At 31.7% G+C, this 20,844-nt stretch overlaps 1 protein-coding gene across 5 annotated transcripts in view; it reads left to right on the forward strand.

Moving 5' to 3' along the window:
* Window positions 1-20,844, forward strand: part of cdh13 (cadherin 13, H-cadherin (heart)) — a 618,570-nt gene that overhangs the window by 581,938 nt on the left and 15,788 nt on the right. For all 5 annotated transcript variants that reach the window (XM_087293013.1, XM_087293012.1, XM_087293014.1 and 2 more), the window contains 2 exons: window positions 13,068-13,301; window positions 17,735-17,953. In XM_087293013.1, coding sequence (XP_087149139.1) covers window positions 13,068-13,301; window positions 17,735-17,953 — 453 coding nt within the window. The remainder of the gene's footprint in view (window positions 1-13,067; window positions 13,302-17,734; window positions 17,954-20,844) is intronic.

The following is a 20,844-nucleotide window of genomic DNA, read 5'->3' on the forward strand; positions in this document are numbered from 1 at the left end:
TATGCTAAGCACTTCTCAGGAATGTACATTTGTTTCTTGTAATTACAGTTGTAGTTAGAAACTTGCAGTTTTGTTTTGTTTTTCAGCATCACAAATTTGTGTTTTATTATTTTGTGTGATAATCTTGGTGGTGCAAGTTAGTGAGTTCTGAAGTTTGTCTTAAAAAAGTGAGTTTGTCTCGCAATTTTAAGAAATCGCATCAAAATTGCAAGAAAAAAATTGCTAGAAAAAGCAATTAAGTATACAGTATAACAATAAAGAATAAAGCTTAAAACAAATGATGATTGTACGATGTACTCTCCAAATATTAAGATATAACCAAGAATTTCAAAATATGTATGTCAGGGTTCTGTGTGTGTCATGTGATGTTTCCCCGTGTTGTTGTGTTCCATGTGCCTATGTTTTTCTCACGTGATTCCTTTGTTCTGTTTTCCCGCCGTTTGTTAGTGTTCAGTGTTTTCACCTTTGTGTAATTAGTTAATGATGTCCTGTGTATTTATACCCCTGTGTTTGGTTCAGTCCTTTGTCCGGTGTTAAACGTCATTCTTGTTGTCTTCACCCTAAGATCCACGTTCCAGTGTCTCCAGTGAGTGTTACAGTATATTAATAAATAAGTACGTGTTTTGATAATTCCTGCAATGCTGTGCCTTTGTGAGAGAGCCAGTCGTGACAATGTAAGCTCTTAATTGTGAGATATAAGCTCATAATGGTTAGAAAGATTTAGAAATTATATTTAATATATTGCAGTTAAACTTTTATTCTTCTTTGTTTATCCTATGGGAATTTTTTTACTCTGTAGATATAGAAAATTACCTCAATTCAAGAAAATTGCTGTAAAATGTGACGACCAAAGCTAAAGGTCAATATTTTTTAATGCTCTGAAAAAAATTTTTTTCAGACATTCTTTTCTCTGATTCCTATGGTTAAAACAAATGATTAAATTTTCTTTAGGCATTTAGCAGATGATTTAATCAAAGCATTGGCCAAAGAAGAATATATCATAAGATTTTAAGTAAAACTGGTATTTTAAGTAGGAACTACTAAAGGATAAGCTCTTCATTTATGTATATTTAGTAGTTTTATGGTTTATTTGTACTTTTTAAATACGCAATTGGACAATTAAGACTTAAAGAGGACATACTATTAAATTTGGACTTTTTTCATGTTTAATTGGGTCTGTTTAATTGTTTTTTCATGTTTAATTGGGTTAGTTAACTGTGATAACTAAGAAAATATATGAAACCAAGTAACTGTTTTGGTGAGCATTTTTGTGCAATAACATGAAAGGAAAATACTTCCTGTCAATCATAAATGTAATTTCTGACATTTTGGCTGCATGATATTCATTTGCTTTGTTGTTTCTGGAGTGTCAGAATAGCATGTAAAGGCTCCTCCCTCTTCTGGAATGCATCAACTCATTTGCATTTAAAGACACATGTACAAAAACAGTGTGTTAATTTAAACAGGGGCTAATTTGACAAGAAATAATGTTAAAACCTTGTTTAATAAAAAATAATGGTCCATTATTTAATGTTATTCAATTTATGCCCTAACATTAGTTAAGCTTGAATAATCTTATAAAGCATTTATTAATCATAGTTACACATAACTAAAGCATTATTAAGATCTAAAGTTGTACTTGTTAACATTAGGTAATGCATCGTGAGATGCATAAATCAATAAATGCCATATTAAATGTTTTACTAATAGTTTAGTTAGTAAATAACTAATATTAACTAATGGATAATTTAAAGCATCACCAAAATATTAAATGATTATAGGGACAGCAAATATTTATTTGACGTATAATGAAAAATATGTTTGTAATTAAATATGCTTATATCATAAACATAAGAAGATTTTGCTGTGGAGTTGTATCAGTCAGACAGACAGTAAGTGAAAGAGAGAGAGACTGTAAACAACAGAGAGAGAAACAGATAGAGAAATACAGGGTTTTATCTCAGGCTGCTGTAGTCAATTGCAGGAAAGCATCAGTTTGAAGAGACGCTGTGGGCCAGTGGGTCAGTACCAAAATAAAGAAACGCACTGAACCGAGGGTCTGTCTTTGGGGTCTGAGTAGATGAGATAGAGTCCTGTACTGTCACAAAATCATTAATGCAACGAGCAGCATCTTTCCCTGTCACGTCACTCAAACTTCACCTTAACAAGGATGAGAGAGTACATTTTAGAAATTTTTTTTTTTCTTATGGGTTTCTTCAGCTGTGGCCAATTTGGTCTCTGTGGACTTAAAAAAAAGAAAGAAAGAAACGTAGGGTCATTATTTTTTATTTATTTGTCCACCAACAATGTCACAGGAGAATACTGTTATTTGTTTGTGTTTTATGAATATTTGGATTGTAGTGTCATTTATTTTCTGAAAGTTCTGTTCTGTTTCATTGTCTTGGTTTTAATATTGTTGCAAATTCAATTATAAGTTCACACTTTTTGACTGATGTTTTTTGGAGGCACATGTTTAAATCTGGTTTACATTAGTTAACTGCAACAATGAAAACTGTTATAAATGTCTTAATGCTTTTTAGAAATGTTTATTTTTACATAAATTTTTACATTAATTAATATTTTTAAATGAAAAATTTGCTAATATGACTAACAATGAGTAGACATATTGTAAAATTAATGACTACATAAACAATACAATATAAAAAAATGTATTGGTTATTTTTAGTTAATGTAATTGTTGTTTTTGTTGTTGTTGTTATTTGTTACTAGTGGGACCTATATTTATAGTGGCTGCATTTATTTATTTATTTAGTTTATTTATTTATTTATTTCATAAGGTTACAAACTTTTGAGAAGTAGCAAAAATATTGGAGTTTTTGGCTATCAATCAATATTTTTTTATGCATGAAATAATTTTAGCTAATAAAACCCTATTGTAAAGTTTTACCTATACACATATATATATATAAATATTATATATAAAGGGTGTAATGATACGCGTATTTGTAATGAACCGTTCGGTACAAGACTTTCGGTTGGAAATGCATTTCCCGCTGTCATGTTAAACAGTAGCCCATCGCTTTTGAACTCAGAATATCACTTTATTAAAGCATGCACTCATTAGCAATCTTGCTAGCTTCTGTGTCAGACTGGCTGCTCGTGCTGGCTCCGCCCCGTTGCCCCAGCAACCCTGGACCCCCGACACAAAAGAGTCAACCTCCAAACACTACTCCAGGCACGTGCAACACTAGCTTGCAAAATGGCGAGTAACATTAATGTAATCCCAGACATCCCTAGTCTCCCGGAAGCTTCGGGAGACTCCTGGATGCCCGCAAACGAATGATAATCTTCTGGAAATTGCGCATCCCCCCCGGTACTTAAATACATCGCACACCCCTCTCCACCGCATCCCTCCCAGCTCTTCAGGTACTTGGGCACAACTCACCCCTGCCACTCAGGTAAATCGCACGCACACGCCTCCATCGCTCTTCAGATATGTCACGCACCATCACCGCTACCAAGAGAATGGTGGAAAAAAAACATCTGAGAGATCTTAATCGGTAGTGAAAATGTCGGGTTTTAAGAAGATGTTAAATGTTATAGAAACCTGTTACAGTATGCCTTCATAACCCCATTTCAGTCAGATAATTCCTGCTTTTAGATCCACTAAAATGGCAGGTGACCGTCAAATCAAGCAGATCTGTGCTGTCTGAGGAAAAGGTGGGCACTCATCTTTCTGAAAAAAAAAATACTTAAAATAGATTAAACTCAGTTCCTTATAAATACTAAATTATTATTTTATTTTTATTTGTTTAACTACTGCAATATTATTTTTTTTTAAAGGAAGCTTTTTGGTTTTGAGTATAAAGAAGGATTTGTTTTATTTGCTGCTAAGCAGAAACCCTGGAAGTATAGCTCTATTACTGTTTAAAGTAAAAGGAAAAAAAACAGGATCATACTTTTATGATGTTAGTTTTAATACATTAAAGAATTAAATCAGAGAAATCCTCTGGCTTCTGTCTTTTTTTGCTGTATTGAAAACGTACAGAACCGTGACATCACTGTACCGTATCGAACCGAACCGTGATTTTTGTGAACCGTTACACCTCTATTTATATATATATATATATATATATATATATATATATATATATATATATATATATATATATATATATATATATATATATATATATTAAGACACGTCTGTACAGCTTAAAGTGACATTTAAAAGCTTAACTAGGTTAAGGTTAACTAGGCAAGTTATTGTATAATCATGGTTTGTTCCCACGCAATCTCACGGCCATTTGTAACTTTTTGATTTAGTGGCTAATTCGTATGAATTCGTACGATCTAATTCGTACAATTTAGTACGATTTGCTTATCATCCAATGGTAGTAAGAGTTAAGGGTGGAGTTGGGTGTACGAATTTTAATGAATTAGCGACTAAACTGACAAAACGTAAAATACTTGCGTTTCCTTGTGAGATCAGGCTGATTGGTCTGTAGACTATGAAAAAAGGCTAATAATTTTGACCTTAAAATGGTCTCTAAAAAATGAAAAACTGCTCTTATTGTAGCCGAAATAAAACAAATAAGTATTATAAAAAATATTATAAAAAATATTATCAGACATACTGTGAACATTTTCTTGCTCTGGTAAACATCATTATATCAATATATATATATATAATTTTTTTAATATATTTATATATTTTTTTATATATTTCTAATAATTCTAACTTCAACTGTGTGTGTGCGTGTGTGTGTGTGTGTGCGTGTGCGTGCATGCGTGCGTGCATGCGTGCGTGCGTGTGTGTGTGTAAATTTCAAATATTTTCATATTTAAGGTTGAAAATAGACAAACTTTTGAAAAGTTGCAAAAATATATGGAGATATTGCTAAACTTTTCCAAAACATACATGCACAAAAGAGAAACCTAAAAATCCTCCCCTGGTTTTTTTGGAATATATAAATATATTTACAGTACATCCTTTATTTGGCCATCTGTAAAAAATGCAACTTTTAACAGCCATAAAAAATTGGAAAGAAAATAAAAAAAACAAAGCCCGGTTTTGCATTTAATTGCGAATCTGTTCACGAACAGCTGTGAAGCTGAAAAACTGTCTATCCCTTCCATATCAGCAATGTTTAGCGATGCATTCGGAAGAAGTTTAGAGCAGAGGGAATTGAATCTCAGCAAAGTCACACAATACATGAGTCTATATACATTATCTATATATCAGGACACCATAACAAAGGAGAAAATAAATCACTCTCATTCTAATAGGCAAAGAAGACGGCAGCTGAAACATCCAGTCCCATTATAAACTGCATATGTAATAGACATATTTATGCAAACAACCTTTTCTTATCCGTGTCTCATGAATATCTTTTATGTCAGTGCCGTGTGTTAAACAAAGCAGTGTGTACTCGACTATTCATGAAGTCTGCTGTATATTTCCACTCACGTTTATCTTAATCAATACCGATGTTACTGGGGTCGGCGGTTTTCTAAGATGCAAGTTATTAAGTGATAAACTGCAACACGAAGAAGCACCGCTGCTCATTTCTAACGCTTTACGGCGCATCTAAACGTGTGTAATAGGCCTTCAATGTGAGTTAGAGGATGAAGGAGCTTTTAGCACCGCTGAAGATAATTATAATGATGATGATGATGATGATGATGATGAAGATGGTAAAGACTAGAGCGATCAAGCAGGGGAATGTGTTTTTTTTTCTTTCTCCATCAAGATAAACAGCATTTAATGTTTTCTGAGCACGTACAGCAGGCGTGTGTGTACGTGTGTGTGTGCGCGTGCGTACGTGTGTGTGTGTGTAAACATGGAAGATTTGCATTCCCTCGTTCATGCAGGTCTTCTCTGAATTCCACTGCTTCAGAAAAACGGCTGATGAATTTGATTATGTGGGAGGGGATGGATGAGTTTATCTTTATTTAATGCCTTTATGGGAAGTTTAAGGTGTACTCTTATTGAGATTTCAAGGTTTTTATTTTTTATTTGCTATTGCTACTATTATATATTATGTTTATCTATTTTGTTTGATCCATTTATCTATGTATTTAAGCAAATTTTGAGACATTTATTTTTACTCTTACTAATCTGTTTATTTCTATTAAAGGTATACATTTATATAATTAATGTATTAACATTAATAACATAAATTCTATTATTAAATGTTAATATTTTTACTTTTACTGTTTACTATTTACTATTACTATTATCATCATCATCATCATCTTCATCATCATCATCATTATTATTATTATTATTATTATTATTATTAAATAATACATGAAAAAAATGTATAATAGTAGTATTTTTAATAATAATAATATCAATTATTTTTATTATTATTAATAATAATATTATTATCATCATTACTATTTAATATTATTACTATTCTGAATTTTATTAATTATTTAAGGATAAAAAAATAATAATAATAATGATAATAATGATGATAATAATAATAATAATAATAATAATAATGTGTATTATTAATAAATAAAATAAAATAAAAAATAATAATAAATAGTAATATCAATTATAATGATAATAATAATAATAATAATAATAATAATAATAATAATAATAATAATAATAATAATAATAATAATAATAAAGTTATTATTATTTTTTTTTATTGTTGTTGTTGTTTCTGTAATTGTTTTATGCATACAATATTTCAATTTGATACCCATGCATTTTGATTGCATATAAAAACATATTAATTTTATTGTATTAGAAAAAAAGACCAAACTAAGTAGCGTTTCTTTTAAAGAAATACATATATACATGTAAAGTCAGAATTATTAGCCCCTCTTTGATTAATTTATTTTTTATTCTTTTTTTAATATTACCCAAATGATGTTTAAGAGAGCAAGGACATTTTTTACAGTATGTCTGACAATATTTTTTATTCTGGAGAAAGTCTTATTTTTTTCATTTCGGCTAGAATAAAAACTGTTTAAAATTTTTTAAACACCATTTTAAGGACAATATTATTAGCCCCTTTATGCTATATATTTTTTTCGATAGTCTACAAAACAAACCACTGTTTTACAATAACTTGCCTAATTACCCTAATCTGCCTAGTTAACCTAATTAACCTAGTTAAGCCTTTAAATGTCACTTTAAGCTGTACACTTTGAGTCTTGAAAATATGTAGTGAAATATTATTTACTGTTAGCATGGCAAAAAAATAAATCAATTAATAGAAATGAGTTATTAAAACTAATAACGGTGGTGGGTGGGGTTAATAATTGACTTTAACTGTCAGCATAACACTTCAGCATAACACAGGTGCTCTTCAACAATATTGTTACACACCCAGATACACCCTTAATGTCAGATGTGTTAGTCCATTAATGCTAACAGTAACACCATTGACAAGCCATCTCAACACACCACTTTGCTTACACTCCCTTTCCAGAGCACTGGCACACACACACATTAATACAGCACATCCGCAGAGCTATGATGAAGGCAATGATAGAACGAGGAAGACTGCTTGTCACAAAACACACAATAATTCCCTCATGCAAAGCTAAAATATTCCCGCAGTCTTCAGAGGCGCTGTTGGAAGGTCAGAGGCAATATGAGAATTGTTTGTCTTCACTAGACCAAAACCAATCATAATGAACTAAACTTTCATATCATTGCCAGCATTTGAACAGTTGGAAGTCTTTTCTTTTCATCTTCTGATGCATTTTTATGGAATCAATCAATATGCGAGGGACACAATATTTTAATGCGAACTTGCTTAACTTTATTGCATTTTCTTTTATGTGCAAACCTCACTTCGGGTTTGGTACATAAAATATGAATGCTTCCAAAGGCCTTTTTAGTGTCTATATTTGTCACGGACGTGATCTCGTTCCAGTGGAAAACACAATAACATCTGGCCAGATGCGTCAGTGTTACTGATCTCCTGACAAAAAGAAGCATTTTATGTTCTTTTTATACTTGAATTTTCCTGCACTCAAGGAGCAAACTATTACTCCAAAACCACATCAGCTCATGCTCTGCTAGGTCTCCGAACCCTCGAAGTCTCTCTGAATATTCTAGACTCTCTGGGAGATTCTTTTCATCCATATCTTGGGTTTTGGGGTCAAAGAGCAACTGGCAATATTTTATTTATTATCTTATTTTGTAATTTTATTACTTATTTATTTGTAGTTTATTATTATATTTGTTATTATATTTATATCTACTTTTATTAGCATTGCAACTGCTACTGTTAAATATATATTTATGTTGTTGTATTTGATCTATGTTTGTGCATTTATGTATTTTGTTACTGTATGCATTGAAGTATTTTATGCATTTATCACTAGTACATAAATCCGTATTTTTATTAAAGTGTTTTTTTTATTATTATTATCATGACTACTACTACTAATAATACTACTGCTGCTACTTATTATAGGCTAGAGTATGTATGGTTATTAATGCAATTATTAGTTTGTTATAATAATAATATTAATAATTATTATTATTATTATAAACAAATAAAATGCATGTAATAAACAAAATGTTTATATTATTCATAGAAATCTTGGCAATTTTATATGTGTGTGCACTATTGCATTTTGTTTTGTTTGGTTTTTGTTTTGTTTTGTTTTGTTTTGTTATTTTTTGTTATTATTTATTAATCTGGGGTCACCACAGCAGAATGATCTGCTAACTTATCCAGCATATTTTTTACACTGTGGATGCCCTTCTAACTGCAACCCTTCTCTGGGAAACAGCCAAACACTATCATTCACACACATGCACTATGGACAATTTAGCTTACTCAATTCACCTGTACCGCATGTCTTTGGACTTTTGGGGGAAACCGGAGCACCCGGAGGAATGCCAACTGACCCAGCCGAGGCTTGAACCAGCAACCTTCTTGCTGTGAGATGAACGTGCTACCTACTGGGCCACTGTGCAACCCATTATTATTATTATTATTATTATTATTATTATTATTATTATTATTATTATTATTATTATTATTATAAATAAAATATATATAATAGATTAAAGTTTCATATTATTGCCAACATTTGAAAGGTTGTAAGTGTTTTCTTATCTTCTGATGCATTTTTATGATATCCGTCAAAAGAAAATATATTAATACAAGTTTAATATAACTTTATTGTATTATAACAATGTTTACGTTTAGATGGACATCAATAATCAAATTGTTTGCCTTAATATGAATAAGACTATAGTATGATTAAGGTCTTTACATGAGTTGTTTTTTGAATGTTCCTTTCATGATTTTTTTTACATGTTGTAACACATATTTCGATAGAGTTTCAAGTAATTTGGGGGGTTTTGTTTTTAATTTGTCAACTTTAACTGCAGTTTGGCACTTTTAATTTCATTCAGGAACATTTCATGCATGACCCCTTGAAAAAACAAGATAATGGATGCGAGTATGAACTGCAGGAAGAGTGTTGTTTTATTGTAATTTGATACTGCGTGCCATATGGGGAAAAAACCTTCCCATTTCGTGATGTGTGTGTCTGTGGTCCTTTACTGACACTAACTGAGCAGGTTTTGAGAATGGTGTCTAACAGACTTGTTTATAGACTATCCTGTCACAAAATGGGGCAAAAATCCTATGTGATGGTAATAGTTTGATTAAAGTGTTTACATGTCTGTACTGTACTTTATTAAAGCCACTAAAATCAGCATACACGTCCTCATTCAATTTCTGTTTAATTTTAATATGATTTTAGTCAGATTAAGGTAATCAAAAATCGCTGTTTACATCATACTCTTAATCAAAATATTGTCTCAATCGTATTAAAATCAGAATATTGGTGTCCATGTCAATGTACTCAGTGTCTTTTAACTTTATTTTTTTTTTCTTTACGCGTAAACCTCACTTCAGCATGATAATATTAAAAATTAATGCATGCATATGAATGCAAGGTCTTTTAAGTGTCTATATCCGTCACAGACATGATCTCGCTCCAGTGTGAAAACACAGTAACATGCAGCCATGCATCAATTTGGCTGGTGTCCTTATAAAAGCATATTTATCTTTATTTATTTAACTTAAAATAAATTTGAAACCTCTTGCACCCAAAGAACAAAATATTACTCCAAATCCACATCAGCTCATGTTCTGCTAGATCTTCAACCCCCCTGAAGTCCCTCTGAATATTCTAGAGTCACCCCTTCAAGCATCTGGGGGTTTCATTTCATCCATATTTTGTGTTTTTGGGTCAGAAAGCGGTCAATAGCTATTGTTATGAACAAATCTAATCTATATTCACTCTCAACCATGCACCTAAACAGCTGTTTTATATGATACATACCTTGACCCATAGTAGCTTTCAATCACAGGCTGTTGTAAGCAAAGGGATGGGGTGTATTTACTAATGCACACAAGAGCCACATCTAAATTTTTTAGGAGTTGATGATTTATGCATTAGATTATGTTATTGCTCATGGCGGGATATGTTTATTTCAGTGAAGCATATTGAGAAGTCTTCTGCTTTTATAGATTTAGGCGAGACAGTTTGCTTTTTTGTTCGGCAGACATACGTTTTTTTCGTTTTGCGAAATGTACTTGACAATCTTTTTAAGCAGAAAATCAATGAAACATGGCAAGGACGTCATTGTTCTGGCTTTAAACGCTTTGCAGGTGTACTTTAGAGAGCGCAATTGGAACAAACCTGATTTTTTTTTTCTCTCTGTCTAGCAAGGCATTGGTTTCTCCTTTGTTTTGACACTGTGCCTTTTCTTCTTTCCTTTGAGGCCTGAGCGGTACTTGGAACGAGAGGACAAAATCGCTCTGTAATTACTGATCCTGTCATTGGATGTTAATTGCGAGTGACCTCCAGGGCTGTTTAAAATTATGTGGTCCTGCTACAACCAGCTAATCTGCTAAAAACAGAATATTTCTTAAGTATTTGCTTCATCGGTATGCGTTTAATAAAGTGCGATCTGATCTGAAGTGAGGCTTCTTTTTCAAATCAATATAATTGTTGTCCAATGACTTGCCTGATTAAGCAAACTTGCCTAGTTAAAGTAAAAAAGTCATAACTTATGTATCCGACAAGAGCAGGCTTTCCTCGGCTAGACATTCAGACGTTTGTCCCTGACATTGATGACTTTATATTTAATGTTTTAATAGTTTTTTATGCAAGAATGTAGTTGTTTTAAACTCAAGTCTGTGCTTTATGTATAAAGGTGGTGTGCATTTTAAAATGTTTTTCCTTTTTTTTATTTAAATGCAGAGATATGTGACCGCTGATGACAGGCGCCTAATAAATATCATGAATTTGTCTAAAGCAGGCGTTCATCAGCTAGTCATTCTGACATTTGCCCTGACTTTGAAATCATTTTTCAAAGATCATTATAGTTTTTGGTTTCATGAATCAATAACTTTTGTTCCAGTTTACGTTTTGGCTAAGCACAAAGTTATGTTCATTAAAAATTATTTAATATTTACATATTAACCTTATTAAATAAAATAAAGGTGTTTTGCACCCAAAAAAAAAAAAAAAAACGGGGGCAATTTTATGGTTATTTGTTTTTAATGATTAAATCACAACACCATGGCACTGAAAAGTCTGAAGAAAACTGGTTAGTTTATTTATTTCACAAAATCTTTTGTCAAAAATATATTTATTATGTGTTGGGAAATATATAAAATATAAAACATTGGAAACCTAAGGAAAGTCCCCACAGTTCACAAAAACACTCTGTGTGTGTACTGATAAATTGGTGTTTTGTAAAAAATATTTTTAGGGGGTTTTACGTTGACATGTTTTGCGTGTGATTTTACAGTGGATATGTAAATGTACAGTATTTTCCTGTTATTTTACAATTTTAAACATTGTGAAATAAAACGGTAAAACTATGTAAAATAACAGTTTTTCATAGTGTAGTTAAGCCTTTAAATTGCACTTTAATAATGCTAGTATCTTACAAAATAATTTTTTTTTAACTATATTTATGATTATTTTTCTGATTGCTAATGTGTGTTTCTGAAAGTTGATTTCTCACCTTTTGTAAAAAGTCTTTAACCTGCTTTGCTTTACAGTGAGTCTCAGTTAGAGTGAGAGATGCGTAGTTATGAGTGTGGTTAACACAATCCTCCTGTGCCTTTTAAAGAGAGCTATTGATTTGGCCTGTAAAGCTTGGGGAGGAACCTTCATGTGATTGTGAACAGCACAACTGGGCATGTTTATACACTTTATGCTCAAGGCTGGTCTTAATAGTGTTTCATTGTTTCAGAGTATTATATAAAAGGGAAAATGTGAGACTAAAGTTTACGGTAACTGTTTCAAGTTAGAAATCTGTCTGTCTGTCTGTCAGTCATGCAGAAAAAGATATATGTTTGTATATGTTAAATAAATATAATTGTGTATACTTATGTGCAGAGTAATAGAAATTGGTTGTTTTTATTTTATTTATTTATTTATTTATTTATTTTATTTTATTTTATTTTATTTATTTATTTATTTATTTATTTATTTATTTATTTATTTATTTATTTATCTATTTATTATTTATTTATTTATTACAAAATATTCACAGTTTTCTATTGTATTTTAGTTTTATATAATAACCCTGTACTTGGTAAATACCTCCAGATAAGCTTGAATTGTGTATATATATATAACTGAAAATAAATTTATCTTAAAACTATATCTCAATTTAAAAAAATAAATAACTACCAAAAAAAAATGTTAAATAAATAAACCAAAACAATCTAAAATAAACCTTTAGTTTAAAATTCACACAATTAACTACTGGCTTATTACCTGCTTATTATCAATATATTAGCTGTTTATTAGTACTTAAAAATATGATCTTATTCTAAATTTCCAATCCTACCCAATAACTACACCCAAATTAGCAATATAAGAGATTATGGAGGTAAAATCTTAGTTAATCGATTGTTAATAGAAAAAATTGTACCTTAAAAATAAAGTGTGACCCAGTTCAAAACTTAAAATGTTAAATAAATGCTATTACCATGTCTAACAAAAACAACAACAACAAAAAAGTCCCTGTCCTATGTGGTTGCATTTTCCTATTTAAATATTTGTATAATTTTTGATCCCACTAGGCAATCCTCCTGCCTCTGGCACAGGTACACTCATAATCACTCTGGAGGACGAGAACGACAACGCTCCGTATGTGTTCCCGTCTGTGGCCCGAGTGTGTGAGGACACCAAAGACATGAATGTGGTGGTGATCGGAGGACGAGACAAGGACATTCGTCCTAATACAGATCCTTTCAAGATTGAGCTCGGCAAACAGCCAGGACTAGAGAAAACATGGAAGATCTCCAGGATCAATGGTAAGTTTATTCTCAGACTGGACAGGAACAAACACTCACTCACACTTAAACACATGCTGGCCATTTCTGAGAGCATGCCTGTGGAAATACACTATACCTACATTGACCTTACATTGACTTATTGTGAATTAATCAGTTTCAGCACAAACCTGTTTACTAATAATGGGATTATGGTGAAAACACTGCATATATACAGGCATTGTATTTTATTGATTATGATTTAGGAAGTAATTATAATGCTTTGCTATAACTTTTCATTTTCATTTATAAGTAGCAGGTTATTTAGGGCTTTAGGGTTATTTTGCACACCCTAGCAACAGTGTGACAACCAACTGTCTATATATCACTAAATGGCCTAGGACCTCAATACATTACAGATATACTGAATACAAACATAACAGATCCCTCAGCAGTGGTGTAAAGTAACTAATTACAAATGCTTAAATGACTGTAATTGAGTGTTTTTTCTCAGGAATTGTAATTTACTAAGTAATTTTAAAAGTGTGTGCTTACACTTCCCCTTGAGTACATTTTTAGTGCTGTATTGGTACTTTTACTCCACTACTTTCCTTCAACCTACAGTCACTTCTTTATTTTTTCTTGTCTATGGTGATTAAATAAATCAGTCCTGTGATTCCCGTCCCATCAAATCACACATAGAAGGTAAATCACATCATAAGACATACCTCAAGACATAGGCGATTTATAATTGCAGCAAACTGTTCGAAGCATTAAAAGTTGTTTGCACTAAATTTATAGGCAAGTAATGGTAATTCTACTTAAGTATGATTTTTCAAGACTCTTTTCATCACTGTCCCTCAGATCATAAGGGTTGAGTAAATTAGATATTCCAAGAGTTTAGTTAAAGCAGAGTAAATCAGCTTTCAGCTATTGTGCCCCCTGCTGCTGGAATCAACTTTCAGAAACGATCAGATATGCTCCAACAATAAGCACATTCAAATCAAGTATAAAAACACATCTGTTTATCTGTGCGGCAGCAATAGTGGTCAGCTTGGACTATTACATACTGCACATTATATTTAAAGCAAGAATAAAAATAAAAAAAACTAATAGTTAATCAACATACTTCTTCAATTTTTAAGTTATACATTAAGAATTGCAAACGTTTTTGTGTTCTAATTTTATATATATATATATATATATATATATATATATATATATATATATATATATATATATATATATATATATATATATATATATATATATATATATATATATATATATATATATATATATATATATATATATATTTCTTAAAGGTCCTGTGAAATTAAAATAAAAAAAAATTAGATGTTAGTTTCCATTCTGTTAGTTGTAAGGAAATCTAATAGCCAGGGTGCTCCAAAACAGTCATACAATTTGCATTTAGAAAATATAAAACTAATAATAACATCCAAAGCTTTCAGTTTGTCACTTCTGCCTAGATGGATCCACAATTTTAAAACATTTCAAAGCAATTAATGGGACCTTAAAAAAAAAAAATGCAATTAAGGCAATAATTCATTTAAAATGCCATAATTTGTATGCAGTTTTAGCACAAACATCTGATGATTAAATTTAAAAGAAATGTAATCTCAGTAAAGGGCCACAAATCGAAGCAACGCATTCAGTAACAAAGATTGATGCTTGTGAATGCAGTTGTGTGAGACGATTCTGAGAGGGAATTGAACTAAATCATTTTGATGATGGATTTTGGCTCAGGCATTTCACAACATTTGAGATGGTGTTCAATGAGATTGGTCTTTTTCCCAATAACAGGTAGTCATGTTATGTTTTCGTTTTGCCGTGAGGGATTATTTTATTTATTTGTTTTGTAGTCTATTCATATTTTTAGATATAAAAAGTTTAAAACCCTGAAGGCTTAAAACTTTATTTTCTTCAGCTGACTTAAGTGCAGCATTTTTCTTTCTTCTTCTTCTTTTTTTTTCATATTATATAATTTTTTCATAGTAGTCACCCAAAAGTCAATCATTCATGAACATTCCTCCAAATACTGATCTCTATTTAATATTCAAAATTTGTTTTAGATTTAACTATTTTATTACCTTGACTCAAACTAAATTAAAAAGTAAGAAACATTCCCTTGCCAACTTCTAAAGTAAAATGTTTAATGAAAAAATGACACTTTATTTCAAGGAGGAAATTAAGTTTTAGGATTATGTTTTAGGTTTTTAACTAAAGCTTCTAACAATATTAGTATCTAAAAGATTGCTGTCTGCAATTACAGACAATTAGGAAAATTACACTAAAGTGTCATTTGAAATAAGCATGTAAGTTTGAGCAGAAAAGACAGAGATCATAACAGGTCATTATTAACATTTTTGTGTGGCATTTTTTTTTTAATAAACAGTATCTCTATCATTATTATTTTTTCTTAGTTTTTTATTTCTATGAACTCTCAAGATTTTTTTTAATGAAATTTTCTGCTTAATCTCTACAAGCTATGAGAGCATTTATCAGTCTGTATGGTGAAAATCCTGGTGTTTTTATTTTATCTTAGTGCACACTCAATTCCCCGTCTCTCCCGAGAGCACACACTCAAATATATAAAAAGACATGTGAATCTCCTGACTTCTGTCAGCTGTTTGAGAAGAGAATCAGTGGCAGATGCTATAATAAAGACAGAGAGAGAGAACAAGAGGAGACTGCTGAGGTGATTTCAGGTCAGGTGGCTTATAGTCGCACACAGCTCATTCTGAGAGGAAAATACTGTCGGACTGACCCTAAAGCAACCGCAATACTGCACTGAAAGTCGTTTAAAGTGCCTGGAAATGTGCAGCATAGATCAGTGTGTGACATAATTTAAAGTAAAGCATGACAACACATAAAAAAATTATTCATTGAATTAACTTTTTTTAAGGTAAAAGGTTGCAAACAATTTATTTCAGAATCAGAATCGATTTTATTGCCAAGTGTGCTTACACACAAAAGGAATTTCTTTTGGCTACAGAAGCTAAATGGGCTGAATGGGCTGATTATATGGGCTAAATTTACACAATTTAAGTTGAATATTACTAAATTTAATTAGTTAAATAATTAATGTTTAAGTAAATAATGTTTTAATTTAGCCCACTTAGCCTAAAAACTATTTGTAAATCCAATAAATAATTCTTTGTAAGGGTAGGACATATTGAGTAGCTATTCTTATTAAAAAAAAATAGCTACTTTACCCTGCCCACTGTTCCCATGTGAGTGTCTGCATCTCATCATGCCTTTTGTCAGATAAACAGCACAGTGACAGACACGGATGAAGCTGAAATACAGCTCATTAATCAAAAATACCACGGAAGTTTGTTTGATCTAATATATATATATATATATATATATATATATATATATATATATATATATATATATATATATATATATATATTTGTGTGTGTGTGTGTGTGTGTGTGTGCGTGCGCGCGCGCGTGTGTTTACTGACACCATGCAGCTGTAGTGATAATAGCAGTTAGGAATTACATAGCGATTTTACTCTCTTTGTTGTTTTAAAAACATTTTAAACTTACAAAACTTATAAAAATCACAAAGAGTTATAACATATATTTTAATTCTAGTTTATTTGCAGAAAAAAAATCTTCTGTGGACATATGTACACATGTTATTATTGAAACATGACACCTGTCAATCAATTCAGTGGGCGGGGAAAATTGCACTCCTTTGTCACGTTGCGGTAGGCTTCAAAATCACTGGGATTTGGGTCCTATTTTAACGTCAGCAATTTGTAAAAAAGAGACTTGTTTATATCTCTCCAATATGACAGTGGACACATTATACCTACACAGTTCTGTCTAAACAGCTTACAAAAGTTGATTTTCATCATAGGTGCCCCTTGAAATACAGCATTACAGGATTCAAATAGGGCTGATATGTTTTTTGGTCCATGTCGACTTACGCTTGTGATTCCCTCCTTGCTATTGTGTCTCTAGACCAGAACAGACTGTGAATGTGTGCTGTTTCGGTGGTTCATGTGACATTAACTTAAAATTTATTTGCACTAATGAAAAATAAATTTACACCATCTGAATCGTTTGTCACCTATAGACCTCATTCTTCATGTATGAGCTGCTGCAACCATTAGAACCATTTGGCTTGAGACTTCCGGTATCATTCACTTTACTATTGATTTGTAGCCATAAAAAAAGCTTATTATGCTGCTTGATGTTGCAAACATGTATTTTCTAACTATGTTTTTTTTTCACACTATTACACCTTAAAATGCTTTTTTACCGGGCAATACTTTTGACAATTAGTCAGTGTAATGGTTTGGTTACTGTGTTTAACGATTAAAATCCTGGCCATTGTGAATTTCCTTCCTTTTTGAGTGCAATAGCTTATTAAAACCTTAGGTTTAACACTGACACTAACACCCCAAAAAAATGTAACTGTTTTCTCATGTGTTTCAGACACTCACTCCCAGATCATGTTGCTGCATAGTCTAAAAAAGGCCAACTACAACCTGCCTCTAGTTCTAACCGACTCTGGCGTTCCTCCGATATCCAACAACACAGAACTGAAAGTTCAGGTGTGCACCTGTAAGAAGAACAGAATGGACTGCAGCCGTGCCGCTTCAGTCCAAACAAACGTCTTGCTGCTGCTCGGCCTGCTTCTGCTCTCCATCCTCTGTGAGTATCCATCCCTCATTCTGTACACATACACTCTGATCTGAATGGGGGAAATTTCAGGTGATTTGCTTAAATGTGGAGTTTTAAAGTTTGATAGATTCTGCATATTTCATGGTTTCTAATAAAGTACAAATAAATATTGCAAGCGTTCCAGAGTCACAGTTCTGCCCGATAGCAAAATATATATATATATATATATATATATATATATATATATATATATATATATATATATATATATATATATATATATGGGAAGTCAGAACTCTGCAGAGTTTATTATTGTACAAAACTCTCCTAATCCTAAAACTTGGCTCCTCATCCATTCTGTGTCCAAACGGCATCTGAACAGACTTCTTTATGCAGGATTCTCTGGGAGTTTATAGTGCTTTAAACTTTTTAATATTTTAACATTTTGATGCTGGTTCAGATCACAGTCCACTTGCAGAATAGCAAATGTGACACCATTATATAAATGATTAAGGACCAAACAGGAAAAAACACACACATACACATACACACACACACACACACACATATATATATATATATATATATATATATATATATATATATATATATATATATATATATATATATATATATATATATATATATATATATATATGTATATGTGAGTTTAATATCATTGCACGAGCAATATCGTCACTCGTGCAGCCTCTTCATTCTTGTGTATTACTCCGTCAACAATTGAACTAAAGAAGGACTAAGCAACTGACTACAGTTTGACAAATATTGCAGCTTTTGGACATTATAATGTAATTTTGAGGCTTTTTAGGCGAGAATGTAATTACTAAGATTGCAACTATGCAGTTTATGTATAAGGATAGTGCCTATTTTAAATATTTATAACTTTGGCAATTCAGCGAGTTGGCATCCATCAGCATGCCATACTGAGCAGAGCAAAGACGGTTGACATTCCGCCACATGTTGGCGACAGAGACCGCATAATAAGTCCTTAGGGAAGACAAACTAGTAATAGTAGTACTAGTAGTAACCAGTACTGGTAAATTTCCAACTACAGCTGATCAAATCATTATAAAACTGTAAGTGACATAAGTCGATCTCTCTTTTTGTATATGTTGTAGTGCTGTATTTATACCATTCTGGTTAGTGTTTGCTTTGTTTTGGAATTTTCGAAGTTAATTAGTGCGATATCCCGATTGCAACAGAAAAATACTGGGAAATCTCTGTAGACTGATGGCATTTCATGCTGTTCAGCCGTACAATCCTAAAATGTGGCAGTGACAGCACGCGTACCTTTATTTCTGAAAGTGTAGAGAATCATTCAGATACATTCAGATACTAGCTCTAAAGTGACATTGGTGAATTAGTAACGGCTTCTGCTGTTCTGACATCAGCTGCAGATGTTGAGGAACGGCAGAAGAAAGTAGTTCCTCTTACAAAAGGATTTTTGAGACTCTCCGTGTTTGATTATCTTTTTTTTTATACATGATTATGCTGTCGAACTGTTGTATAAACGCAATATCACAGCTGTATATCATTACTGCGGTCTTGAGCTGACGCACACTACTACTTATGTGATATTGCTCATACCTACAGTTGGAGTCAGAATTATTAGCACCCCTTTGAATTTCTTTTTCTTTTTTAAACATTTCCCAAATGATGTTTAACAGAGTGAGGAAGTTTTCACAGCATGCCTGATGTTTTTTTCTTGTGGAGAAAGTCATATTTGTTTTATTTCAGCTAGAATAAATGCAGTTTTTAATTTTTTAAAAAACATTTTAAGGTCAAATTTATTAGCCCCTTTAAGCTATATTTTTTTCAATAGCCTACAAACTAAGCCATCGTTATACAATAACTTGCCTAATTACCCTAACCTGCCTAGTTAACCTAATTAACCTAGTTAAGCCTTTAAATGTCACTTTAGGCTGTATAGAAGTGTTTTAAAAAACATCTAGTAAAATATTATTTACTGCCATCAATGCAAAGATAAAATAAATCAGTTATTAGAAATGAGTTTTTAAAACTAATATGTTTAGAAATGTGTTGAAAAAAATCTTCTCTCTGTTAAACAGTAATCGGGGGAAAAAATAAACACAGGGCTAATAATTCAGGGGGGCTAATAATTCTGACTTCAACTGTATATGTACGTAATTATATATTTATGCCCCTGGCAAATTATGACATTAAGTTTGTGTTAAGATGTAAATAAATAATGTAAATTTTTCACAATGATGCCTCTTGTACAACATCTTATTATATTTTTTAAGAAGTCTGTGTCTTTCAGAAAAAAAATAAATAAAATTCTGGTTGAATAAAAGTAACTTTGAGTCAGAATTTGCCAGGGGCATGATTATGTAGTGTGTAAATTTATGTAATGGACATAAAAACACAACATATTTAAATGCAGAGTCATGTTAGTATAAAGTATACAACTCATGCTATTAAACTAATAATTAATAAAGTCTATATAAATATTTTTCATTCTTAATTCATGTTTAACAAATTAACTCTTACTTTAAAGTGCTACAAGATGTGTGTATACTGTATATGTTGATGCTTCCAAATTGTTTACTGCAAAACCCTCGACCTTCATTTCTGGAAGATTTCCAGCGCATACGTGTTGCCTCTTTAGCTCAGCGTTAATCCTAATGATGAACACCCTGTATAACCCGCTGTAGAGTTTGACAGGAAATTGGCTTCTTTTCTAGAACGTCTTCAGTGACCCTGTATCTGTTTACTGTAGTAAACCCCAGAACTGCATTAACAATTGATCTGTATCAGATAGATTTACAGCATGTACAGGGCCGCTAGAGAGACATAGAGGCATTTAAAGTAATATGCACAGATTAAAGGGTGCTTTACAGCTATTCTTAAGCTTCTCAGTGTGTGTGCCGGTGTGTATT

This window comes from Danio rerio, chromosome 18 (genome assembly GCF_052040795.2).
Source record: "Danio rerio strain M-AB ecotype USA chromosome 18, GRCz13ab, whole genome shotgun sequence".
In the NCBI taxonomy this organism is placed as follows: Eukaryota; Metazoa; Chordata; class Actinopteri; order Cypriniformes; family Danionidae; genus Danio; species Danio rerio.